The sequence below is a fragment of the Cibotium barometz genome, chromosome 45 (genome assembly GCF_041138505.1).
Source record: "Cibotium barometz isolate CiBa-2024 chromosome 45, ASM4113850v1, whole genome shotgun sequence".
Taxonomy (NCBI): Eukaryota; Viridiplantae; Streptophyta; class Polypodiopsida; order Cyatheales; family Cibotiaceae; genus Cibotium; species Cibotium barometz.
Genome location: NC_141090.1, coordinates 13,994,320 through 14,021,726, shown reverse-complemented (window position 1 = coordinate 14,021,726; position 27,407 = coordinate 13,994,320). Strand labels below are relative to the sequence as shown.

The 27,407-nt window shown below is 45.5% G+C and overlaps 2 protein-coding genes across 9 annotated transcripts; both read left to right on the top strand.

The window, feature by feature from the left end:
• Nucleotides 1-27,407, top strand: LOC147612468 (peptidyl-prolyl cis-trans isomerase CYP40-like). Of its 8 annotated transcripts, XR_015263458.1 has the most exons (11): nucleotides 962-2,161; nucleotides 2,272-2,462; nucleotides 2,712-3,212; nucleotides 3,330-3,417; nucleotides 3,550-3,602; nucleotides 3,705-3,809; nucleotides 26,172-26,247; nucleotides 26,333-26,370; nucleotides 26,464-26,516; nucleotides 26,650-26,964; nucleotides 27,125-27,407. XR_015263458.1 is itself a non-coding variant. In XM_086783080.1 (10 exons), the coding sequence occupies exons 3-10, from the start codon at nucleotides 2,292-2,294 to the stop codon at nucleotides 26,530-26,532; spliced, it is 1,101 nt and encodes a 366-aa protein (XP_086639206.1). In that variant the 5' UTR covers nucleotides 1-73; nucleotides 2,109-2,161; nucleotides 2,272-2,291; the 3' UTR covers nucleotides 26,533-27,407. The 8 variants fall into 8 exon arrangements, 6 of the variants coding, with proteins under 6 accessions (XP_086639206.1, XP_086639209.1, XP_086639205.1 ...); XM_086783080.1 differs by adding an exon at nucleotides 1-73 and having other exon boundaries at nucleotides 2,109-2,161; nucleotides 26,464-27,407; XR_015263457.1 differs by having other exon boundaries at nucleotides 26,464-26,964.
• On the top strand, nucleotides 82-1,573 carry LOC147612469 (uncharacterized). The gene is made up of 3 exons (XM_086783085.1): nucleotides 82-319; nucleotides 774-886; nucleotides 1,481-1,573. The coding sequence occupies exons 1-3, from the start codon at nucleotides 85-87 to the stop codon at nucleotides 1,517-1,519; spliced, it is 387 nt and encodes a 128-aa protein (XP_086639211.1). The 5' UTR covers nucleotides 82-84; the 3' UTR covers nucleotides 1,520-1,573.

The window sequence follows — 27,407 nt, the reverse complement described above, 5'->3', positions numbered from 1 at the left end:
AATCGAAGCTCACAACAGTGGCCGGTGTCCATCTGTCTCTCTTCTTTCCTGCAGCTGCTTCGTGCTTCTCCAGGTAAGCTTGCCATGCTAGGTTTTCTCTTTGTTCTCTGCATCTTCCATTTCTGCACAGAAGCGTCTCCTTCGTCTTCGACTTCGTCTTCACTTGTCTCTGTGTCCTGGCCAGCCCCTCCTCCTCCTCTTTGCTGCCATCGCCAGGGTTTCTCTGTTTCCTCTTCTGCACAGAATCGTCTCCTTCGCCTTCGCCTTCGCCTTCGCCTTCGCCTTCTCCTGGGCATACCTCGAACGTTTATCCTTCCAGGTATCTTTCCCTCGCCTCCTTCCCTTTGGCCTCCCTGCTAGGTTTTCCCTCTGCTTTCACATGGTTTTCTCTTTGCTTGCTGTGTATGCCCCATGGCCGCAGAAAATGGTTGCCTTCTTTGCTTTGTTCAGCTTGCTCTCAATCGCAGGTTATAGCTTTTCTTTGTTAGCTTCCCTTTCTGAGCTCGCTGCGTCTGCTGCATTTCCATGGCCTCACGTATTGTTTCCTGTAAGGGGTTTCCTTCCTGAGCTCGTGTCAATCGCCCTGCTTGTTCTGCATTTACATGGCTGCACGACACTTTCATCTTCTTCACTTGTCTGTGTTTCTGCTCTTTCTGCAATTCTAAGACTGCACGAATGGCCTGCAATCTCGAATCTCCTTTAACACAGGTATGTTTTCGCTGTCTTTTTTTGTCTTCCATCGCGACCATCATCTTCAGCACTCTTTTTTTCAGGTAAAAGCGCAGGGTTACCCTTCCGAGCCCGTTTCGCTGTCTTGCTTATCCTGCAATCTCCATCGCTGCATTGCCGCCGTGCTTGTTCTGTGTTTCCATCCCCATTTTTTCAGGTAAATTTCATGTTTCTCATAATCACAACTTAACTGTTTTTAAAAGGCAAAATTTACTCAAATTTTTCTATCAAAATTTTAGAAGATTCCCACTGGTGTAATATATGTTCAATGGGGGTTGTTGGAGAGTGGATGGTCGCCAAAAATATGCGGAGTACATATAGACATAGAAAATCGGGAAAGAGTCCTAGAGAAGAGGACAGAGGGATAGGGGAAACGGCTTGTAAAGGGTGGAGGGTTGCAACCTTTGGCTACAGATTCTAGGAGAGTTTCAGCCAAAAATAAAACATCGCACACCTTGTGGTTCTGAGCTCTTTTAACTACCCTGCTTGTTGTGCATTTCAATGGCAGCCCCAATAGTTTCCTTTACTTTCTCCTTCTGCTCCGCGAGGTAGGCTTCTTCTGCCTGCCTCTTCTTGCCTTTCGTTATGAGTTTTCTTCTGCTTGTTCTGCATTTCTTCTGCATCACCATCATATATAAGCTGCTTCCCTGTTTTTCCCCTGAGCTTGTTTTGTTCTATTTTTGTTTCTCATTTCTGGGATGAACAAGTAGCTTCTTGTTCTGATCATATTTCCTGTTTTGCATTTCTGCAGGCACACAAACCGTTGTGTTTTTCTTCTAGGTTTCTTTAATTGAACTCCTCTGGCAGTGTGCATTTGTATGGTCAAACGTTCATCTTCATCTTCTTGTAAGGCCTTTTCTTATGCCACAGCTCTATTCTGTCTGGCTTTCACTTCCTGGAGCTTAGGGGCTTCTATGCGCATTCCTTAAAACACACATGCCGATTGTGTGCGTTTGCTGGCTCCCTTCGTAGCCCACCGACCCACCCACGCACTCACATTGACTCCCAACTTTCTTCTTCACCTCTTCACCTTTCTCTAAGGAAATGCAAAAAGAAGGTTGCAAATGCTTGACTAGTAAAAAGAATAATCCTCATCTGTTGCATTGGGTTTTTATTTGCTCGTTTACTTTTCTGTCGTTATAGCACCTTTTCCAATTAGTCTCATGCCACACTTTCTTGATTTTAAGCTTTACTTGCAAGTATGTAAAGTGGATTGCATTTTCTAAATTTCATGCCCTGTTCTTTCACCTTGTTCCTGGATCTGAGCTACTTCTTAAGGCTTCCAATATCTTCCTTTAGGTTTGTTGTGCTTCATCTTTGCTTCTCTAAGGTTTTGCAAGCTACATATAGTTTGGCTTCAGTCACTTTTGTGCTTTCAGGTGTATTTCAACTCATTGATTGAAGAAAAGACTCCTTTACCCATAAAAATCAGGTTTATACTCTCTGCACTTTGTCTGGATTGACCCTGTTTTTCAAATCAGAGTCGATATAACTGATTTGAGGTGTGTGATCATTACCATCAACCTATTTTTTTGGTGGCAGGCTGGGATTGTTCTTAAATAATGGTGAATTTTCGGTGCTTTTTGGACATTAGCATCGGCGGTGAGTTGGAAGGCAGAATAGTTGTTGAGCTGTATCCTGATGTGGTGCCTCGAACAGTTGAGAATTTCAGGGCACTGTGTACTGGCGAGAAGGGAATTGGCATTGAAACTGGTTCTCCTCTGCATTATAAAGTGTGAACAGCGCACCCCTCTTCCCTCTTCCCTTCCCCCTCTACAACCTGCTTCCTCTATCTTTGCTGTTTTATTTCTTTGATTACTAAGCTTTCAGACTAGTCCATGGTGTCATTCTTCATTTAATATTGTAATAGAATCTATGAAAATGCTACATTTCTTGCATTACTTTAAAAAAAGTGCAAACAAGAAAGTGTTTTACAATTCATTTTCCATAACTGGAGTTTGTGTTTTTACTACACCTTTTAGGGAGTTCCATTCCACCGTGTGGTTAGAGGGTTCATAATACAAGGAGGTGACATCTCAGCTCATGATGGGACTGGAGGGGAGTCAATATATGGGCCCAAGTTTGATGATGAAAATTTTCAGTTAAAACATGAGCGCAAGGGGATGCTTTCAATGGCCAATACAGGACCAAATACGAATGGTTCTCAGTTTTTCATATCAACAACCCGAACTTCTCACTTGGATGGAAAGCATGTAGTGTTTGGAAAGGTTATAAAGGGCATGGGAGTTGTTCGCAGTATAGAGCATAACCCTATGGATGAGGAAGATCGACCTTTCTATGAAGTTCTCATCGAAGATTGTGGTGAGATTCCAGAAGGGGGTGATGACGGTGTTGCTGGTTTTTTCAAGGATGGAGATATGTATCCTGAATGGCCAGCTGACCTTGATGAGCAGCCTTCGAATTGCTCATGGTGGATTGCTGCAGTAGATTCTGCCAAGACTTTCGGAAATGACAGCTACAAGGTTCTCTTTGAATATATGCTGTATGCTATCTTTTTTGAGATAGTTCTGCTGCTGTTACAGAAATGCTGTTCTTGAACTTTACAAGTTACAAATTGGGATTCCTTTTACTGGTGGCAGAAAGGCGACTTCAAAATGGCTTTGCGAAAATACAGGAAGGCTTTGAGATATTTGGACATCTGCTGGGAGAAAGATGGTCTAGATGAAGGTGAGGATCTATTGAGGCTATGGATTTTGTGTTACACAGCTTGTGGCTGTTTGAGTGTTTTATATGTTCAGTGCCTTCTTTTCCTGTTTTAAGGCAGTGTATGGTTTCTTATTCTTATCTTCTTGTTGGCAGATAAAAGCGACCATCTAAGGATAGTGAAGTCACAAATCTTAACCAATAGCTCAGTGAGTGCCATTATCGAGTATATGTGTAAGGGTTTCTGCTGATAAGACAATTGCCTTAAAGTGTTGGCTTTACCTTATTTTTTACTGTATTGGCAAACAAAGGCTTGCAAGCTCAAGCTTGGAGATGCAAAAGGTGCTCTGCTGGACACAGAATTTGCAATGCGGAATGGAGAAGATAATGCAAAAGCTCTGTTTCGTCAAGGCCAGGCTAGTTTGTCTACCTTTTGATGTTTTTTAATGGATCTAATCAATGTTCACTTTTTTTTTCCCCCTTTTTTTGGAGGGAGGGTTGAGATGCAAGTTATGAAGCTTTCTGTTGTTCCCAACAAAGTTTTGTGAAGTAAAAAAGAGCACAGATTATCAGGAAAAGATATATGGGAAGGAATTTATCATCCTGAGGCAGGGTGAATGCATTGGCCATAGAAGTAGGGGCATGAGATGCTAAAAGACAGAGCATGACCAGACTTCATCCCAAACAGCATGATCAATTATTGACCACGAATAATATGTATAAACCAGGCCCTTAGGACTGTTAGGCAGTTATGTTGGAGTGACCAAGGACAGGCATGGTGCCTTGTCAAGGAAAGCAAGGAACCATGTTGCTAATTGAAGTGGGGAAGTTTGTGCATAATCTTTAAAGGCCTATTTCCATGTGTGTGGCTGTAACACGTGGTTTGAGTTAACTCTATGATGCTCAAATTAACCTCATTTTTGTCACAGCTACTTGACATTAGTATTTTTTAAGCCTAGGCATCTAGTATTGAGCACTGTTATTGGGTTTGGCTACAGGAAATGATCATTTTAACGTGCTAGGTTGCAACTTGCAAGCCAAGAGGCTGTTGCAACTTGCATGCTATTCTTGTCACATGCATCCCACACTTGGATGCCACGTGGACATATCTGAACAAGAAGGTGCAGGACCTAGAGTGGAAAACTGGTCCCATGTGAGCCCAGTCGGGGAGAAGTCAGCCTGGGTTCTACTCCATGCGTTCGAGGTCAGGCGTGCATTGTTCTACACATGAAGTAGTGCCAGTCTGCGTTGTGAGTCTCCCTCTGGAATGATGTTAGTTGCTCTATGTGTTTGGTTTGTGACCAGATGCTAGACCTTTGTGTAGAGCTTAGGTTTGCTTTAAGTGTGGGCATGGGGAAGGCTATGAGCCACTCCAAGGGGCCAGGAAGACCCCAGGCTTTGCCCACCAGCCCTAGTGTGGGCTGGGCAGGCTTTCGGCCAGCCCTAGGGGCCTAGCCATACAGCCGATAGGGCTATAAGCCCTACCAAGCAAGTCGGCCAGGTGTGGGAGGCAGTCCCACACCCATGCGCAGGCTGGACAGCAGCCTGGACATCAACAGATGCATGCGCACAAGTGGCCTGCTTTCATAAAGTGTGAAAACGTTGATTATTTAGCATAAGTGGCTATTTTACCCAGTCGTGGAGAATATTTCTGCCACCCGACTCCTGTTGGAGCAGCCCACCAGCAATCTGAAGGGGTATATAAAGCCCAAGCCATAGATTCAGGTCATTTCATCTCATATTTCACCAAGTGCTGAAGCTACTCAAGGGGCTAGGACAGCCAAGGAGGAGTTAAGGCAAGGGTGGATTCTGAAGGTCAAGGGCAGAGGATTATCCTCAGCTAAGAAGGTTCAGGTTAAGTCTTTTATTTTCAGATTTTGCATCATTCTAATAAAAGCAAATACACTATTCATGGTGGGGTCCCTATAGAGGGTATTCGGGACCCAATACTATGTCCTCTCTCTCTCTCTCTCTCTCTCTCTTTCTCTCTCTCTCTCTCTCTTTTCTGCACATCTATTTTCAATTTTGTGTGTTATTCTCGTTGTGAAACGTTTGCTGATTTTTGAGCATTGAAGTTACGGATATCCCCCAAGCTTTCGCATGTTACGATTCTTTTGACTAACAATGGGAGGTTATGGATCGAGTATCATGAAACATTTTCTGTCACCATTTGGCCACCCAACCGGTCCCACCCGTGTTTTCTCATTATGTATATACATTGGATTGGCGTCCATGGTAGTTGCACATGCCGGCAACCATATTTTGCTATATATTATTCATCTGCATTGGTATGGAGATTTGGTGAGAAATGCCCATGACACTATGTACTTGATTCCCCCAAGATTAATATACACTATTTGAGGGAGGGGCTGATCGTTCCGGCTCATTGTGTGTCTCTTGTCAATTCAGCAAATTACATCTTGTATTGTGCTTGTTGTCCATCAAATCTTAGTGTATTTAAGTGTATTGATTAGCATTGTGTTCAACCAAACATTCCACATGGACTATGGGCCAAGTTGAATGGAGCCTAGGGCTTGTTATGTGATTTTAAGTTGGTTTTCTTTACTTTTTTCGAAGAAAAGATCCATTCATTAGTGGAAATCAGAGGGTCTACGGACTACAATGTTCTAAGGAGGTAAGATGCAACAAGAAGTAAAGAAAAAGAGAGGGAGCTCCCTGCATGGCTAGTCGCCCTTAAAGGTAGGCTACACTTGGAGGCGTGTGGAGGGACATTGGGGGCATGTAATGCCAAGAGACCCCACCATCCCCTCGAATAAGGAAGGGACATGGGCTCAAGCTTGCAATTGCACTCGGAGAGTGTGGATGAGGTTTATCTAGATAGAGGTGATGATCTCTGTTGGTGGGGTGATCGTGCCTGTAATGGCTTCATTGCTTCGTGTCCACGGATGTGTTGCTGCAATGCAACTAATGAGCTCCCATTGCTTATCTAGGGGGTCAAAGCTACCATTGGGACCGTGATGGTGGTGGTAGCGGTGATCCAAAAGTGGTGCTAAAGGCTCTCGTCTTGCACTTGTCGAATCTCTCATGTGTGGTCTACTTGATGGTCTCCAATTAACAACTCGGGTTTTTACAGTGAGGATGTTCTTTGCATGTTTAGTTGGAAATTGTTACTTATTCAATATATTAGTAATACATACCTGTGTTTATGCTTATTTCTCATGGGGAGAGAGAGAGAGAGAGACACACACACACACGCACGCGCGCGCGTATATAACATAGATAGAGATACACACATACCTGTAGGAACATTCATTGTATGTGTTATAGTAACGTGCAAGTCCAGGACTTCTATATTTATATTTTTGTCTATACTATCTATTTTAAACACAGAGGAGAGGAAGGACACATGGTAGGACAAGGGAAGAGAGCATTGTGTGTAGTCTTGAAGACCTTGATAGCACACATCATGGATTGTCTACCCATGATTCTGGAGGACCAGCCTTTGTCACCAGAAGTTGATTCTCCTTACTCAGATCTAGACCATAGAGGAGATGCGACTTCTTACTCTTAGCAGAGCCTTGTTTGAGGTCTTACATTGGCAGACGACCAACCTATCTACACCTACTCACCCTCTACACCTTTGGCATCTCGTTCTTCCTCTTCGAGCTTATCAGATTTCGCTTCTAGAGGGGGGTACATGCCTACAATCCGTGTGCCAGTATTGGACCTCGGTATCCAGCCTCATCTCGACAGCCCTGCTGTGCCTGCTACCCAGTCTAGTCGACAGTCTGGACTTCGGTTTGGTTCTTTCCCTTAGGGAGGAGAGGTACCACCATGGTCATCCGGAGATCCATCGTCATCAACTAAGCCAAAGACCATGTCAAGTTTGTATGTACCTTTGAGTGCTTATGTTCCTAATACTATGTGGGTGTCCACTTCTGCAGCACTGGTTCAGTATATGGTACCAACTACTACCCTCGATCCCTGGAGTAATGTGAACCCTAATAGAGAAGGGTCTAGGAGCAAAGTACGCTCCCAGACTACTGGTGTACATGGAGGTAACTCTGTTTTCTCTTTTGGTTCACCTTCTATTTTTGCTTCTAATGTGTTTTGGAATACTGCACAACCTCAAGCACAAAACCCTCCCACCCAAATGTTTCTGCCTTCTCTAGTGTTGGCATTCAACCATTACCGGCCGCACCTCCACAGGCCCTGTGTGTGGGTTTTACCCAACACACGAATCTCTTGGCACTATGCCCATTGGCATTGTGTCGCCACCCAACATTACGGGGTATTAGGTAGTTTACCAATCCATCACAGGCACTACACTAGTACTAGCTTATGTGCCTACTCAAGGATTTGTGCCTCAGCCAGGTATTCCATCTGCGTCGAGTGTCGAGTCTTATATCCCTTCTTATGGAGTACCCCACCATCTCCTTCCCTCCATGTATCTATGTCCAGAAATGCTTTCACAAAAGACTCGTTTCAATGGGTCTAATTACCACTTGCGCTAATCCTATGGAATAGGTTTTCACTTCCCAAGGTTCTTGGAACTTGGTGAAGGGACTTGAACCGACACCCCACCCCTCACTAGCACCTCTTGAAGTCATCCGCTATTGGGAAACTAGAAATGCCACTGTCATAGTGGAACTCATGCAAGGCCTTCTGTCGGAGCTTCATTCACAACTCTAGCAATTCTCCTATGACTCTGACAGTTGGACACACCTTGCAGAGAGAGATGCGGCACGTGATCGCACGCGTCAAGGTTGATGAGTACTAGTGCCTTAATGTGGAGCACGCCACGATTGGCTCCGTGAAGTCTCAGGAAGACCAGGTCATTGCCTCAACACCTACACCCTACTGGCAGAATATTCCTAAAAAGAATAGATACTGCACTCATTGCCAGATGTGTGGACATGTTGATGATGAGTGTGGCATTAAAGCTAGGGAAAATAGAGGTAACAACCCCAACGTCAACAAGTTCAATCGCCAAAACAACCAAGGTGGCAGCAATGCCCCAAATTGGCGGTAGAGAGGGGCTAATGCTCCAACACCTACTTTGCAAGGTATCCCACTAGAGAACCAGCAACAAGACACTGGTACGAATTGGCCTAGGTCTTCTCAGTGGCACACCACTCGTCAGGATGCTCAAGGTTCACCTCCCAGTTAGTATCCTTCACCACCGCGGAAGGCATGTTTGATTGGTCATCACTTACACCACATCCCGGCCTCTCTATCTTGTTCCTAACTTGGGCCTTAACTTACTTTGTGTATCCTAGCTAACCCAACTCCATCGTGGAGTTTACTTAAACAAGCGAGTTGTCGAGGTGATTGATGAGATTACCGATCTTGTTGTTGCGAGGTTAAGCACAGAAGGATGCTTATACTGGATGTCTACCTTTCTATATGAGCCATCTTTCGAGGGTTTTGTGTTTCATTGGGCTCGTGCCTATGTGACCAGAGCTCCTTCGGACACTGAATGACTATGGCACTATCGCTATGGTCACCTTCCCTATTACACGCTCTATCAGTTGTCTAGGGATGTAACTTGGTTGAACACAATGCTAATCAACATACTTAAATACACTAGGATTTGATGGACACATGCTCAATACAAGAAGTAATTTGCTGAATTGACAAGAGACACACAATGAGCCAGAGTCGTGGACCCCTTCCTCAAATAAAGTATATTGATCTTGGGAGAATCAAGTACACAGTGTCATGGGCATTTCTGACCAGATTTCCAAACCAATGCATATGAATACAGTATTGCAAACAAGTGGTTGTCAATGTAGACTTGCAACTCACACTACCCTCTTAAGTGTCCATGTTCACTACCATCTGCTCTCTATTGTTTCACCAACATATGGTAGCAACAATCTACAAGAGAGCACGTAAGACAAGAGAACACTACATAGGGTATGTGATCTTGTAATCCGGTTCCTCCCTCTTGTTACTTGCTCCCATATTTAAGCATAAAAGCTTACCAATAGCAAGTAGAGTCGATGACAGCGGAAGTCTTCGCGATGGAAGTCCTTGGAGTGATGAGATCTTCGATTTGTCGCATTTATTTGCGACAAAAGTCTTCAAGAGGATGAAGGGAACCATGGGTTCAACCTGAAAAAGGAGGGTTGAAATTAGGGTTTTCAGCAAAAAGACCAGAAATTACAGTAACAAAGAGAGCTGTTTTGGTGAATTTTAGTCATTGGGAGTGTGTATGTCATGTGCATTAGCAATGCCATGGACATTCTCAGGGCTAGATCCAAAAGAGGGCATCCAGATGAAAAGAGTAGAACCAAGATGAAAGAGTACAGAGCACTTGTGGCAGTGTAGACTGGAGACCGGTGTGGAGAACAAGCTGAAGATCAGAAGTGTGTCGGCTGCAGGACATTGGTGCTGGCTGCACAGAAAGGACTGTCGGCTGCTCATGGAGGTGGTCGGCTGAAGGGCAGCAAAACAGGCGCCAAAATCAGGACCAATCGGCTGAGTTTACAACAAGTCGGGCAGCGTTTACAAGCTTGTATGGACATGGAACTAGCCGACCAGCAGTCGGCCAGCATAAAAAGGGGTCCAAGACCCATATAAAAAGGCCCAGTGCTCCACGTTGTATTCATTCTCTCCCACTAGGGGATTGGATCATTAGAGGTCCCATAGGGGACAGATTTAGGTGTCATCACCTTTTATGTAAGGCAGCCCATGGCTGCAGATTCCGATACCTTTTTGTATCATAGAAATATACTGATTTTCCAGCACACCTCTCTCACTCTACTCTCTCTCTATACCTGCGTTTTTGCATCAGATGGTTCTCAAGAGTGTTTAGGGCTGAAAGAAGACTACCCAGAGCTTTCGCGTGTTACAGTGTAGGAGAGTGATTAGCATCCGGAAACACTCTTGGAAGCTTGAGAAACACCCTAGCAAGCTTGGATATGGAGTTGGGAAGGAGAGTGCAGAAAATACAGCCCAAATGCCCTCATGAAGGAGGTGTCAATCTCTAGAGAGAGGAGGAGGAGTGAGGTGGTGAGTTGTCCAGCGTAGGTGGCATCTGTTTAAACTTGGACATCCGTTTGAACCGAGAGAATTTCGGAGAGAATCTGGGAGTGCAAGGAGAATTTTGAAGAGAATCTGTGAGTTCCTTATTCTCATTTAAAAAAACATTTAAAAAATCAAAAAAATTGTGTGCTCTCCATTAGGTTTGGGATGGCAAACGGTGCTTCAGAGAGATAGGTTAGATAAACTTCTCCTTAATATATGATAGAGAATATAGAGATATAGAGATAGAGATAGAGATAGAGATATATAAGTATAAACGTATAGATAATCTCATTTTTTTTAAAAAGCACACATACAATAGTGAGACACTAGAGCTTTTCTTAACAAGCTACCCGTGAACATCTAGTTATTGAAAAAGACCATTTATTTTGGTTCGAATCGAACTCCAGGGGGTTTGTATGCACCATCAGGAACCATGAGGTCTGTGTTTTCCATGCCTCATCAGGATGCGGGTTGAGCACTTTTCCATGCCTCATTAGGATGCGGGTTGAGTGCTCGACTTCTCTCTCCAGATCATTTTTGTAGAAGGATTTGTGCTGTTTGGCATTTGGTCCCCTTTCTCTACCAGATCGAGTGGATTTTCTACTGTTTGGTATAATAGGCTAGAGCTTCATCTCTTATGTCTTAACTTTTTGGTTTTGGCATCTGTAAACATCTCTAGCTTCAGTTTTGGCATCTATGAGAGAACATCCTTCATCACAGGAACTTGACTTGCTATCTCTAGCTATCTAGCATGGAGAACACAGAATCATTTGAGAGCAGCACAGAAAAGGATGGAGGTTTTTTATGCATGGGTTCATTGCGGGGCTTAGCTTCATCATCGTAGGGCTTATTGTTATGGCTCACCCTAACCCTCCTTGAAACACATCCAAAAAGAGATTACCTGGTGAACCGCAACTCTCGTGAGGATCTTTCCAATGGCCGAGCTTGTAACCCTTGAGGTCTCCAAGCTTTACAACTCCTTCAGAAGTAGTTCCACCGCGTCCCCCACGAGCGTTGTCACACCGTCGCGTTGCACTACAGGTCCTCGTCCCTCCTCTCACCTCACAAACGACGACTCTCGTATGCAACTGCATGCCCTTCTTGATTTAGGACAGCCCCTAAACAATCGCCACAGGCATCACATTCTACTACGAATGATCTTTGCAAGTCAGGAACAATCAATACGGGTCCACATATGATAGCATGCTTGAGCTGCAAGAAAGCATCCTGTTCTTTGAAGTCCATTTGAAAGTGGTTTTCTTCTTTGTGAGATTATGTAGAGGGGTGGCTATCATAGCAAAATGCCTTATGAAACGCCTATAATATGAACATAATCCCAGAAAACTACGTACTTGATGTACGTTTTGCAATTCTGGCCAATTCCGAATGGTCTCTATCTTTGCAGGATCCATTGTTACTCCATCCTTGGATACAATGTGTCCTAGATAATGTATCTCTGAAAGGAAGAACTCACTTTTCTTGGCATTAATGAAAAGTTTATGCTTCTGCAACTCTTTGAACACTGTGACCAAATGAGTTCTGTGTTCTTGCTCATTCTTGGAGAAAACCAAGATATCATCAAAGAATACTCGTGTGAATTTGCGATAGGGTCGGAATATCCTATCCATCATACGATTAAATGTGGCAGGAGCATTGGTGAGACCAAAGGGCATTACCAAAAATTCATGTAATCCAAATGCTGTCCTGAATGCAGTTTTATGGACATCTTGTGGCACCACTTGTATTTGGTGATAACCACTCTTCAAATCAAGACGACTGAAACAAGCCGAACCATCAAGCTTATCCAAAATGTCATCAATACGCGGAATTGGGAATCTGTTCTTCATGGTAAGCTTATTTAAAGCTCTATAGTCCACACATGCGGAATGAGCCGTCTTTCTTTTGAACAAGAAACACAGGAGAGCAATAAGGTGAGGAACTAGGCTGAACCAAACCTTTGTCTAAAAGCTCATTTACCTGCTTCATGATCTCTTCTTGTTGTGCGGCACTCACACGGTATGCGGGTTTGTTAGGTGGAGAACTACCTGGCACAAGATCTATGCGATGATCTTCGGGCCTTTAGGGAGGTAATTCACCTGGCAGTGCATCAGCAAAACAGTCGTTGAATGCGTGAAGAAAATTCAGCCTATCATAAGTCATAGCATCCACATTTTGATGACTTGGTACAATGCTATCACGAACAAAAACCAAGTACGCAGAAAGAATCTTTTTCATTGCTTTATTAATTTGGATGTGAGATACAAGTGGGATGGAATCCCCTTCTTTGCCAGCATCAATGAAATGCATGCGGCCTCTATGCATAAAAGAAATCATGTTGGTCTTGTATTCTTTGCGGGGCTCAAGCCTATGATGCCATGGCTTGCCCAACAATACATCACATCCATTTAGTGGTGCAACTAAGAAATGTTTATTATCAAGGTAGCCCTGGATATGTATGCGCAACTTCCTTATTAATGGGGTAACCTGCACCTCTTTACCAAGAAAAGCAGCTTCGGCTTCAATCTGAGGTCCCATGTTCTCAACCTCAATACCCAAATGCAGCTGCCGTTTGTATAGAGATGAAGTTAGTGGTTGCACAGTCATCAAACATGAATAAGGCGGGCTGATCCTTGATTTGACTCCAAGCCTTGCATACCATCCGCTCTTTTGCATCATGATTTGTGTTTCCCTGTACATCGGGAACTGCATGTACATTAGCCTTGGTCTGCTTGTCCTCGTGCTTTGGTTTGCGGTCAGGGCATTGTCGAAACATGTGCTCTTTGCTACCACAAGAAAAACATTTTCCCTCCTTGGCATATTGCTCTCTTTGCTCCGGGGTCAAGCCAAATTTGTTCTTCTTTGGGCCTTGATCTTTAGATGAGGTATTTTCAGCTTTACTCCCTTTGTGGGTCTCCCGGAAGTTCTTTTTAGGTGGTTGTCCACCTTTTTGCAGATTTGGGATAGCCTTGTCTTTCCCCTTTGAACCGCCTTGATCCTGCTTAATTTTGAACACCAATTGCTCCGTAGCAAGAGCAGAGGCTGTGAGCTATTGCAAAGTATGTTTCAGGTGCAATTCAATGCCCGAACGATAAGCTGGTTGCAATCCGGAGCGAAACTTCCTCTTTCTTTCATCCTCAGTGATTTGCATAAAAGGAGTTACCTCAAGCAACACTTTCCAAAACTTGTTGACATACTGTTGCACACTTTCATTATCTCTTGGCTCAAGTCTATCCCACTTTTGGGTGAGAGTTTGCTCTGCATTTGGTGGCAAAAACTGAGCATAGAATCTGTCCTTAAACTCCTTCCAGGTGCAAATGGGGTCCTTGGTGATCTTTTCAGTGATCCACCAATGAGCAGGCGTACTTTAGACTTCTCAGTAAAGTCCTCATTGCTAAAAGCAATGTCAAACTGTGCCACAAATGCTAACACTTTGGAAGCATCATGTTCTCCATGAAAAACATCAAACTTAACAGACTTGTCACCTGCTTTAAATTCCTTGAGCTTTCTGGCATGAGGTCATGGTCCTCTCTTTTTCTTTTCCCCTTATCCAACGGGGCAGCCCTATCTGCATGGGCTTCATGGACCATCATGGAAGTTTCATGAAGCACAGTGGCATGTGCTCCACGAACTTGAGAATCAGATGCATGTGACTTTCCTGCATAAGGCATTGTCTCTCCATGAGACAACTCAGAAGGTAAAGCTCTTCTAGTGGCAGACCTGTCACCCCTACCATGGGATACATGTCTTGAATGCATGTGACCATCAAGCCCTCCATGAGCACTAGCATACATATACCTGTCAGGCTTTGTGCCTTGTGGAGAAGATGCATGACGAGAGGTGACTGTCACCTCTTTCTTTTGCATAAATGACCTCAACCTTTGAGATGCGGGATCTCCATGCTTCAAGCGAGGTGGATTTCTGAATTTCAGCTTTCCATCTTCCCCCTCTTTGATGTCACCTTTGCGGAGGAGGTAAGAAAGTGCCAACTTCCTTGGCTTCTTTCCCACTTCCCGTGCCATGGACTCAAAAGTCACATCTACCATTGCATCGGCTTTTCTTGCTTCAATGGCACTTTGCACATGGGGATCTTCATGCAAAAATTTCAGCTCTTGCTCTTGTGCCTGCAAAAGCTTTCTCATATGCTCCAATTCAGCCCTCATTGCATCAGGCTCTTCTTCTTGCATGACTGTCTTTCCTCGAGACAGTTGTTCCTTTGAATCACTATCATTTACCCTTTCAAGGGGCTTGTGCCTTCCTTGTAGAGCATCAGAACCACGCGAGGCACTTGACGGGACCCTTGAATTAGGCACTTCCAAAGGGTGGCCTTGGCTGTCCATTGTGTTAAGTGTGCTAGAAGCGGAGTGTCCAATACACAGGTTCGTTTCCCCACTAAGAAGAGGGAAATAACCGTGCTCTGATACCAATGAAACCGATCCCGTCAAGTGGGAATAGACTTCGTTGGACACCCACACGCGTAATAGCACAACTTAAATATCACAATTTGAAATGGACAACTTAATAACAACTGAAAATTCAAATGAAATGAAATGTTGATAGATGGACACCAGCACTGGGGCCGGAACGGGCCGACTCCCCCTCAATATATGATATATTATTGGGAGTATTTAACAAATACAATGCTCCATGGGTTCAATGAACCAGATGATGTCCATGTACAACTGAGATGAATACAGTACCAAACAAGAGGCTCGAAATAGATGTTCGAAGCAGAGCGACCACTTGAGTGGTCCAGTCTCTACGGTCCTGTGCCTTCACTGGACTCCGCGGAGAGCGCCCCACTAGTGTTCCAGGACCACGCACAAACAGGTGCTCCCGTATTAACCCCTGGCTCTCCCGATCTCGGCACCTTTGGACCGTGGTTCTCCAAAGCTTGGACTACCCGGCCGGCACCGAATGCGTGTTAGCGGTAGAGAGAATCCTTTATCAGATTTACAGCAAAGTTCTTTACTTAAATCTGAATTCACTTACTTCTAGCTCGCAAATGGAAGACATATACCCGAGGCGTCTGTGTGCAGCTACTTGAGAGGGACACCAAGGCGCAGCAGCCTGTCGAGGAGGAGGAGGAGCTGCCTGTTTTGAAGGTGTAGTCACCTAGGAGGTGCAAAGCCACGTGTAACCGCCTATGGAAGGAAGGTGTAACCGCTTGCAGAGGAGTACAGTCGCCTGCTGTGCAGGACACAGCCGCCTGTTGTGGAGCCTGCTGTGGAGGAGGAGGAGGCGTAGCCGCCTATGGAGAGGATGAGGAGGAGCCGCTAGCAAAAGAGCAAGCATGGCCTGCTGGAGAGCACGTGCAGCCGCCTGAGGGGTGCAGAAGTCGCCTGCTATGGTCGCCTGCAGAGGAGAAGAGGTAGCCGCCTGTTGTAGCGCAGCCGCCTGCTGGGCAGAGGGAGCAGCCGCCTTTGGAGAGGTAACACCTGGCTGCAGCTGCATGCAGGGCAGAAGGAGCAGCCTGTCGAGGAGTGGTAACGCCTGGCTGCAGGAGCATAGTCGCCTGTATGGGAGGAGGAGCATGCGCAGCCGCCAGCTAAAGAGTACAGAAGCCTGTACGGGAGGAGGAGCATGCGCCGATGGAAGGGAGACAGCCGCTATGCATAGGAGGCAGCCGCCTGCTGGAGAGGAAAGGGAGGTGGCGCAGCCTGAGGAGGCAGAAGTGCACAGTCGACTGTATGGGTAGAGGAGCAGCCTGAGGAGATGGAGGCACACAATCATGTGTGGAGAGCAGAAGGGTGGTCGCCTCTTTGTAGGTGTTGGAGAGGAGTTAAACAGCCACAGCTGGCCGGCTCCCCACGTTTGCATGGGGGCGGCCAGCTTCATGGTGTGGTGGGTAGGTGGCCATGCACCCACCCCCACACACTTAAGGGATTAAGTGTGGGGTTTCCCTCCCCACCTTGGCCCACAAGTGGGTGCCCACTTTTAAATAAATGTGAACTTACAACCTTATAACATTAAAGGTTAGAAATAAAACTATTAAACCAACAAGTGCAATACACTTACCACCTGTTCACATGCAATAAAACTCGTCAGAAGACAGAGCAAACTTCACGACTCATTGGCAGGCGTCCCCGCTCAGTAACACGTCAAGCAAGCAAACACAAGAATACAAGTCATGTGAAAACAGTTTCAAACATGCAAAACATGAGTGCATGTGCAAATAGTATCATGGACATATCTCCCATTCATGGAACAAGTACAAAACATCTGTCGGCACGAAAATGGCACGACAGAAAATATAAATCCTGGTCTTCCTATGGAGTGACAGTCCCATAGGTAAAACATAGCTCTAGGCACGAGCCTTCCTATGGAGTGACAGTCCCATAGGCAAGACACGGCACAAATACTGGCCCTTTCGTGGCGTGACAATCCCATGGATAGGACACAGTCCAGGTCATACACGGGTGGCACCAGTCTGGCTCCCGTCCATACGACACCATCCTGCTAACACACGGGTGGCACCAGTCTGGCTCCCGTCCATGTTAAGCAAAAATACTGGCCTCTTCACATGAGACACCGGTCTGGCCTCAAGTGAATGAGAGACAAATCTGGAGATGGATCAAATGGTCGGTCAATTGGTGACAGTCTGAGTGTCATGGATCAAGTATGGGAGAGAAGGTTGAAGTCGCTTGCTGATGGCCTTGGCCAAAATCTTGTAGGCCATCCCTAGAAGGGTGATGGGTCTCCATTGCCGGATCTCCAATCTATCACCACCCTCCTCGGGAATCAAATGTATCAAGCCCTCTGTGAGCCTCTTTGGCATGGCACCTGTGAGCATAATCTCATTGAAGGCAGCGCGAAGGCCACCTTCTGGCGAAGAAAGAAAGAAGCAGGAAGCCCATCCGCCCCCAAGCATTTGCCCCTGGTTTATGGCTTCACTGCCTCGGGCAGCTCCTCTGTTGTGAAAGGGGTCAATAAGAAAGACTGAAGGGAGGGGGGAACCACCTCTCTCGTGTGTCTCCAGACTCTCGCGCGTGCATCCATCACTTGGGGGGGGGATGGGGCACCAGTGACAAGAGACCGGAAGAAATCCGTGGCGATGGCTATTGTCACCACTTCTCTGGAAGACGTCTGGAATGATGTCATGATTGAATACATGTGGAAGGGCTCCATGGAAGGATTGGTATCCTGGTGTGAGTTCCTGGCATGATTTATGAACTCATGGAAGGGTGGTAACCTTGGTGAGTGACTCTGGACTCATGGAAGGGTGGTTACCCTGGTGAGTACTCTTTGGTCCTGTGTGGACGGTGCTTGTGAACAGGCTAGTTGGATGTACAAGATGTAACTTGGGAGGTTTCATCCACTATGTTTGTGCACCAACATATGTATGTGAGTTGCACATGCATGGATGACTTGTTTTTGATGCTTGGGCACATTGCTTGGTATTTTGCCTGTGAATGTCCATGGGCACCGGGGACGCTTGGACAACCCGTGGATATGCGTGTGCACACACCTGTTTGGGACTTATATGGTTTCCTTATGTGTTTTGCAGGTGGTAAGTGTGCACACTTAACCCAATTTATTCATTATTTCATGTTACTAAGGTTTATTGGGTGCAGGGTTCACATTCACTTTTAAGTGTGGGCGGACACACTTATAATTCTATAAGTGAGTTCACATTAGGCTGGACTATTTTTATGAACCAAGGCCAATTATGAGAGATGGGCACCCTGGCACTCTCAAATAGCTCCACAAGTTGCTATTTTGGGTGTGGGAGGGCCAAAGTGGGCAAGCCCTGACTTGTAGAGCACTCATCTGAAAAACGTGGGCTGTTAGGAGCTGTTTGGACAGGAAAAACAGCAAGTTTACTCATTTGCATGAGCTACCGGTGGAGTACATGCCAAGAGCAAGAGTCCCAGGGTTGGCTGGCTGCTATTTCTCTCTCTCTCTGTCTCTCTACAGGGCTGGCCGACTGCATATACAGGGTGGCAGGCTGTTAGATTTGTTTCCAGAAGCTTGCGCATGGCTGTTGGGACTGTTTTTGTGCTACTCTGCTGAGAACAGGGCTTGGACGGAGTGAACAGAGCCTCAACAGGAGCTGGCCGACTGTTGTAAGGGCCATCATTGGCTGTTTTTACAGGTTTGCAGGAGGTTTCTCGTGACGAAACTTGAGCAAACATGTCCCTAGACAAGTATCAGGCTTGGGGATGTGATCAGGTGGAACCTGTGGGTGGCCAGTGAGCCAAAACCATGGCTGGTTACTGTTTTGCAGGTTTGGGACAGCACTTTGTTAGAGGGTTGGTGACCGCTCTATCAAAGTATAGGAGTGGTTGGTGATCACTCTACCCTGGTTGGTGACCAAGGGTATTTTTGCAGGAGCGGTTGGTGATCGCTTAACCTTGGTTGGTGACCGAGGGTGTTGCAATAGGAGTGGTTGGTGACCGAGGAGTTGCAGGTAATGTGTTTACCTATGTTTTCACAGTTGGAAAAATCTGGTGTCGGCTGGATGAGTGTGTACTTGCCGGGCACCCGCATCTTGTACATATAAATACTTCTGTTGGTAATAAAGATACCTTGCTGGCCCAACATCAGCCCCTAGTGTTGTGTCATGTGCAAGTTGGTTCATGTTTGCAGGATGTATATGCTCATGTAATGTTTCACAATGATGGTAATCATGTATATACCAGGAATGGTTGATGTGTGTATGTTGTTTTGGTAGTGAATTAGTTCCGTATACACGTGCTCGTTTGTGAGAGCTATCACCTGCGGGGGATCAGAAACAATAACTCCATCTTGGCCCCACAGCTTGCGAATACTGTCTCCCCTCCCGTGAGGGCCGGCTATCTCAAAGAAGTCTCCATTAACTCTGTCGTTGGCCTGAGCCCAGAATGAGGCCTTGGCATGGTATCTATACCCCACCCTCCTCTCCTCAACGGACCAAATCTCCGTGCGGGTAGCAGCGATTTGACTCTCAATCCACGAGCTGTCCGCGAAACTCTCATGAAGACGCTATGAATAGGCTAGGCCCCTCCTTAGACTCCGTTCTTGCTCCCGAAATTTCTCCAATCTCCTCTGGGTTGCCTCCTGTAAGAAAATACTGACCTCCCCAAGGCCCTCATCCAAAGTGCATGTTGCAGACCCTGAGGAAAAGTCCAAACCCACCCATATCTGCTCAATCCGGCTACAAATCTCGGGGTCCTGAATGAGGCTGTCTGGAATCCTGGAGCTCGCATGTCTGTCATGCCTCCATGGGTCCTCGAGGGACAGAATAACTGGGGCATGATTTGAAAATGTAGTGCCTGTCTGAATACCAACCATGCCTCCACGGCTGCAAGCCCACTCGTTAACATAAAACCTGTCCAGCCGAGAGAGGTTGGGGTTGGTGCTTCGCCTATCCGATCGAGAAAAGCTAAGACTCACAGGGCTGCGCGAAAACTTTGAAAGATGCCAAGGGTCCTGTCTCCTAAGAATCAATATCATCTCCTCCCATGAAGAGTACTCCACCCTTGAGACAGTGGCCATGCCACCTCCAAGTCTGTCCTCTGCTGCCTCTATAATGTTGAAGTCACTGCCCATGCACCAAAAATCAGCATGGGGAAGGGCCTGTCGGACAGTGCTCCAAAAGATAGCTCTACTTGCAGCGGCATTCGGGGCATAAATGTTGAGGAAGCCAACGCTATCCTGTCCAATCAGAATGGTAACCCACTGAGCACGTTTTGGAACTATGACTCCTGATCTTGTCACAGATGGTAGAAGGTGTCTACTGACAGAGAGACACACTCCTCCTTGCGTCCTTGAAGGGCTGAAGGATGGAGACCAAAAAGTACGACTCCTGCCTGGTAGAATCTTCCCGCAGTTCCTCTAAGGACGCCTCATCTCTGAAAGCACTGAGGCCCCCCTAAGCCCTGAATGTTTCATGAGACAATCCTCATATCAATCTCTGTGTGAGGCGGAACTACCGGAACTACCCTCCACTTGAAGAGTCTTGGGCGTGGGCTTAGACGGGGAATAGTCACAATCTGTCCTAGTGCGAGGTCGCGCGAAGTGGGCGTGGATCCTGTTCTCCATGTACTGCCACTTTGCCCGAGCGCGAGTGTATGCATACTCCATGCTCCATCGATCACAATGGAGGTATCTGTAAGAAGGGGGGAGAGGTACTGCGAGAGAGAGATGCATGAACACAAAAAGTAGCATCTCCAGGCTAGATGTCACCATCTCCCCTTCCTGGTCTCTGTGTGTTGATCCACCAAGCTCCATCCTAGCCAAAGGCCATAGATGAGTAAGAACGTCAATGATCCGGAGATCTTGTAGATGATGCGATAGTTCAACTGCCTGATCATGTATGGAAGCGGCCATCGCCTCTGGATCCCACTGTCTCGGGGGTTGCGCTCAAGGGGAAAGAGAAGATCATTGCGCCATTCTCTGGCATAGAGGGCTTGGAGTGCTGGAAGACCACACATACCCGAATATGGGATACGGTCTCCTCGAACCTGTCTGTCCCTTCCGTCGAAAGACACCAAAAGAAACTATGTTGTCCCAAGATCTTGGGGGGCCCGCCCGCCTGGACACTCAGGTGGGAGAGCAATGGTCATCTCCACTGGCTCTGAGAAATGATGAATCAGGCGGCGAACTGTACTCGCTGGTTGTCTCCTCTTTGGGTCAGGGGCTGAAAGGGGCTGACGGGAATGATCTGGAGAGGTAGGAGGGGGGGGGGATCGTAGCATAGTCACATACAGTGTTGCATAGAAACGTGTTTCATACAGTTTCAAAACGTACGAAACGTTTCGAAACGTTTCGTACAGTATGAAACGCGTTTCATACGTCATGCAGTTTTTAAAAACCTTAAAAAACGTTTTCTTTCGTGAATCGTACGGCGCAGTTTATCACGCTTCCCAGTGGCAGCCGCCTGTGAGTTTGCCGATTTGTGTGCCATCCTTCGATTCCTTCCATCGCTTGTGTCGGCCCCCTGCTCCTTGGTGTCCTTGGGCCTTGTGGAGGTCTTCCAAAGGGGTAATGTCATGTTTTGCTTTAAGTTGGTTTGCTCTGCACAACTCACAAAGCAGCACACTTTTTTCTCTTCCATCAATATTAATGGCATATCTTCCACGGTTCACCCTTGCTCTATTGAGATTAGTTTATGTTATGTGTCGCACTTGCAGAGCCAACAATTTGCATTTATCCCCGCCTTGTAGGATGCCTCGAACAGGTGATTCTCTTTGGAACAATGTCACCTTCGAGTCTAGATATGGTGGCTCAGGCTCCGGAAAGTGGAAATGCAACTTTTGTGCTGATAAGCACCATGGCAGTGTCACCAGGTTGAAGGCACATTTGTCACAAACAAAGGGTTTCGGCATTGGGCCATGTAAGCATGTGCCACAAGAAATCTATGATAGCCTCAAGGCTTGGAAGGCCATGTAGCTAGGTATCCCCCTTGAGGATATCCCCAATCTGGGAGAGCCTGAAGCACGTCAAAGTGTCTCCAAGAGGACTCGCAGTATCAGAGAGGAAGATACCAGTGGTGAGGTTGCAGGTGGTGTTGCAGGTGGTTCTAGCTCGGCACCTCGAGCCAAAAGAACTAGCATTCCAGTGTTCAAGAAAGGACATGTACAGGCAGGGATGCAAAAGGCTGCCATGAAAGAGGCAACGAGGTGTTGCTTCGCAAGGAGCAATTGGCTGTGGAGATGGAGATGGAGCCTCTCAAGGCCACTTGGGCAAAGTATGGTTGTACTTTGCTTTGTGATGGATGGACAGATGCGCGGAAGAGAAATGTGTGCAACATTCTTGTGTCCTCCTGCAAAGGCACAATGTTCATTCGTGCCATAGATGCATTGGTGCCAGGGATAGTGGTTACAGGGGAGTTCATTATGTCCCACATGCGCCAGGCAATCAATGAAATTGGGCCTGATAACATTGTGCAGGTGATCACGGACAATGGGTCCAATTGTGTATCCATGGGCAGGATGTTAGAGGAGGAGTTCCCCAAGATTGTGTGGACACCTTGTGCAGCACACAGCCTTGACTTGATGATTGAGGATGTGGGGAAGCTTGATTGGGTGAGCCATGTATTTTCAGCTGCATCTACCATGGTGAACTTTGTCACAAAGAGGCCAAAGGTTTTGAGCATGTACAGGGCCAATAGTGATCTTGAGCTTCTAAAGCCCTCCAAAACTCGGTTTGCATATATGTTTATTGTGGTGGAGAGACTAGTGAAAGTGCGACATGGCTTATTATGCACTGTTGTGTGTCGTGAATGGACAGCATGGGAGAACAAGGATGAGCCCAAGTCTATAGCATTCTCTCGTATGGTCATGAGAGATACTTGGTGGCAGGATGCAGAGGGACTTGTGAAGGCACTTCAATCCATGTATAGTGTCCTTCGGCTCACAGACATGGAGGGAAGTACCATTGGGCTGCTTTATGAGTTCATGGACAGAATTGGTGAAGCTCTCAATGATTTCACTACCTTGTCGCGTGACAGGTGCTCACCCTTGGGCTTTAACTTTAGTCTTTGAGTTATTTTATAAATCTTGATCTCTTATGTATGTCACATGTTACATGTAGAGTTCAAGATATTAAGGAGATCTGGAATCGGCGTGGGGATTGGTTTCATAGGCCAATCCATGCTGTTGCTCACATTTTGCATCCCCTTTGGAGGAATGAGGAGCAATACCTCAATGAGGAGCTAGAGTCAGGATGGATCGAGTACATTACCAAGTTGGTGGGAGTGGGAGGTGATACACAGCTGATGAGAAAGCTTGAGGATGAGCTTCTCATTTACCGCAACGGTAGCCATATGTTTGGGCGAGCTACTGCATTGCTCAGGGAGACACAGTTGGAGCTAGTGTCTTGGTGGGAGAAATACGGTATTGGGACACCCAACTTGGTAAGGTTTCTTGATTCTTGAATCTTGTATCTTTGTCTCGTGAGTCCTACTCTTTCAAAATCTACATTCAAATGCTACTCTCTTTTTGACTCTAACTTAACATTCTTTTTTGTACAATGTAGAGACGGATTGCATTGAGAGTTCTCTCCCAGGATTGCAGTTCAAGGCCTTGTGAGAGAAACTGGAGTACATGGGCTCTTTTTCACACGAAAAAGAGAAATAGACTCTCCTCAGCACAATTGGAGAGGCTTGTCTTTTGTCATTGCAATCTTCGATTGCCAGAACAAAAGGGTCATCCCATTGAGCCTCGCCAGGTGAATCCAGATAAGATTGATATCATGAAGTGCAAGGAGATTCTCGACATTCCTCAGGAGGAGAGAGACATCTATTCTATGCTCTATGAGGAGATCATGGCTCCGGCTCGCACTACACGATCTTCTCGAGAGGCTAGTACTAGTGGTGCACCTGCACCTCTAGAGGATGAGGCCTTTGAGGACTCAGCTACCGGCAGTGACCTTGAGAGTGAGGCTGCAGAGGCAGAAGATGCAGATGAGGATGCAGATAGTAGCTAGCAGCTGCCAGTATCATTTTATTTGGACATGTTATTTAGTTTGAACTTTGGACATGTTATTTATTTTGATCTTGGATTTTGAGTCATGACTCATCACCCACGTGGTGATGCTTTTGATTTTTGTTTAGTCATCAGTGATCACCCACGTGATTTGTGATATCATCATATCTTACATGTATTTTGTTTTTATTGAAATGAATTCAATGTGGTCTCTTATAAGTTATGTCAACAGTTTTTTCTTTTGTATATTTCAAGTAAAAAATATACATGTTTTTTCTGTTTTGCATGAAACCTTTTTGTACCCGTTTCTTACCTTTTATGAAACGTTTTAAAACGTATGAAACCCGTTTCATACCTGCCGTTTCTGAAACGCCTGGCAACTATGGGGGTGACTAAGTGGTGACCCTCGGTCTTACCCTGATATGAGAGAGGACAATGGCACGTTAGGTGGAGATGGTGAGTCTAGCTCTTAAGCAGGGTGGATGGGGTAGGTGGTAGCATCTTCTTTGTGTTAGGGTCTCACTGTCTTCACTTGGAAGGGGGAGCGTTGGGATAAATCGGAGCTTATATGTGTGTAACAGTGTAAATAGCCCCTTAAAAAGGGTGGTAGTGGGTATGTGTGAGTTTACGTGTGAACTCCCTCTTAGAGGGTGAATAAGCATGCATTAAATAAGGGTAAAATGGTTTGGTATGAGAAAGGCCTATATAACAAGGGCTTGTAATTCATTTTAATTATCAATCAAATCGTTATCTTGAGTCATGCAATCATCTCCCTCTAGCTTTGGCTCTCTCTCTCTCTCTCTCTCTCTCTCTCTCTCTCTCACCATTTGGCAACCCAATTCGTCCACTTGTGCTTTCTCATCTTGTATGTACATTGGACTGGCGTCCATGGCAGTTGGGGAAGCTTTCCTAGGGTTCCCTTCATCCTCTTGAAGACTTTTGTCGTGAAGAATTGCGACAAATCGAAGATTTCAACACTCCAAGCACTTCCATTGCCAAGACTTCTGCTATCATTGACTCTACTTGCAATTGGTAAGCTTTTATGATTGAATATGGAGACAAGTAGCAAGAGGGAGGAACCGGACTCCAAGATGACATACCTTATGTAGTTACTAGTGTTCTTTTGTCTTACGTGCTCTCTTGGAGATTGTTGCTACCATATGTTGGTGGAACAATAGAGAACAAATGGCAGGGAACATAGGCAGTGTGAGTTGCAAGTCTACACCGAGTCCCGACAATCATATTGTTTGCAATACTGTACTCATATGCATTGGTATGGAAATTTGGTCAGAAATGCTCATGACACTATGTACTTGATTCTCCCAAGATCAATATACTTTATTTGAGGGAAGGGCCGGCCATTCCGGCTCATTGTGTGTCTCTTGTCAATTAAGCAAATCAATTCTTGTATTGAGCATGTTGTCCATTAAATCTTGGTGTATTTAAGTGTATTGATTAGCATTGTGTCCAACCAAGTTACACACACTCTCTCTCTCTCTCTCTCTCTCTCTCTCAACAGACCTCTCTCTTCCCTGCTTGTCCTTTTCGCCATGGTGAACTACCACCCACCGTAACATTCTCTTAGACCTTCAATATTGCCATTTCATATGTTACCCTTTGAAATTGTTTTTGGCGGGCTTTTCAACTGTGTTGAGGATTTCGCCCAAGTCTGTGTGTTTATGTAAGTCATTGGTGTTTTAACATATTTATGTTTTCTTGTCCCTAGGAAATTAAATTTGGAGTGTTTTCTATGCCTGAAGGTACCCAGGGTAGGGGTAGAGTTGGGGCTGCAAATGATATCTCCCCATACGCTGAGGCATTCTATCATTCTTCCAAACGTTCCCTGCAATTGTAACTATGGTTCTTCATGAGGTCTTTCATGGATGATGTATCATTCTCTAACCGAGCAGATTGCACCAGGTCATATTGTGTGTCCTGACCACAGCCACATAGCGCGTAGAGGAAATTTGGGATTTGGAACTGTCTAGACTTAGCCATCAGAACAGAGCTGAGGCTCTGTTTTGTGCATCACAGGGCATTTGTGATAACTGCCAGTTTGCAATGCAGTAGCAGTGGCAGAGAAAGATGGCCAGGAGAGTACAAGTAGATGCAGACTGGCTACTCTTAGGGAGGATAAATAACCACCGAGGTGAGGGGCTTAAGCATCCAGGCTGGATAGGGTTTCAATATAAACTAAGACAGTAGAAAGACTAGGATTACCAACAAGGATTTGCATTACCAAAGATTTAGGTCATGGTAATAGTAATTGAAAACTGGGAGTAGTGTGGGTTTAGGTTATGGCTAAAGTTTGATATGGTAGTAAACTAGATCAACTTTATTTGAGTTCAAATGGCAAAAGATTTTATCTGAATTGTGCAGGCGTACATGGCTTTGAATGATGTGGATGCAGCTGCTGCAAGCTTTGGAAAGGCCTTAGAGCTAGAGCCAACTGATGGTGAGCAACAATTGCAATTTTTTTGGAAGTTATCTGCTATAGAAGTGCGGTTCAAAACAATGTAACAGTTTGGCTGTGTTTACAGGGGGGATAAAGAAAGAACTTGGGGTTGCGAAAAAAAAGGTAAGCAGCTAATAGCTCAAGTATTTGTAGCAGCTTCATTGATGCAAAAGATATCAGAACTTCCAAAATTGGATTAACTAGTGGATTCTGCAGATAGCAGACAGACGTGATAAAGAGAGGAGAGCTTATGCAAAAATGTTCCAATGGCAAGTATCTGATTGAAAGCTACCAGACAAGTCTCCTTTAAAAAGTCAGGATATAGCTAGGGACTTTTGGAATTCTTGATAGTCTGTGTGCTGATTATAGACCCCACAATCCAACTGCATCTTTTTCTTGCAGATAAACAAAAAGCATTTGTAGGTTTGGCTGGCTGTTGGAGTTTTTGTGAATCTACTGACAGCCTCTAAAGATCTGCCAGTTTTGTCACTAGGATGGCTTCTTGCTGCATATAGCATGCAGTAATTAACAAAATGCTACTGACCATAAAGGTGTATCAAAGGGAAAGGTTCCACGGAGTTTCCTAAGCTTTAGGTACTCAGGTGATCGGCAAGAGCTCGGACTTCTATATATCACCAGAGAATATACTAACGTGACACACTTCCATCAAAGGACATGATGGTGTGTGCAAGGTCAGACCAGAAGTAGCGTTTAAAGGTAGGATGTTATGAGTGGCTTTGTGGAGCTACAGCCTCCAGTAGATCAAAGTTTTGCTAGTTTGCAATGAGATTCACAAGCCGGGAAGTTAACTGCTTTAAACTGTTTATGGTAGAGCTATTTACGTACGGATGTGTACAAATTTTTTGTTGTACTGCAGTTGACCAATAACACCATTACTAGTGACTGATGAATATTGACTGGAGGGAATTTTTTTTCCTTCTCCCAAAGCTGGCAGCTTGAAAGTGGCTTTAAATGATGCAAAACTGTTGGGACATGAAATACTGCATCTGGGACAACCTTGAATGGAATTAATAGCTTGGAATACTGCCAGATTGAACGTTAGCCAAGGCCCCAAGATTTCATTTCATGCTTTGTAGCTCTCTGAGACGATGTAGCCTGCAGTCTTCAAATCTTTAGACGATTGTGCTGACATTCTTCAA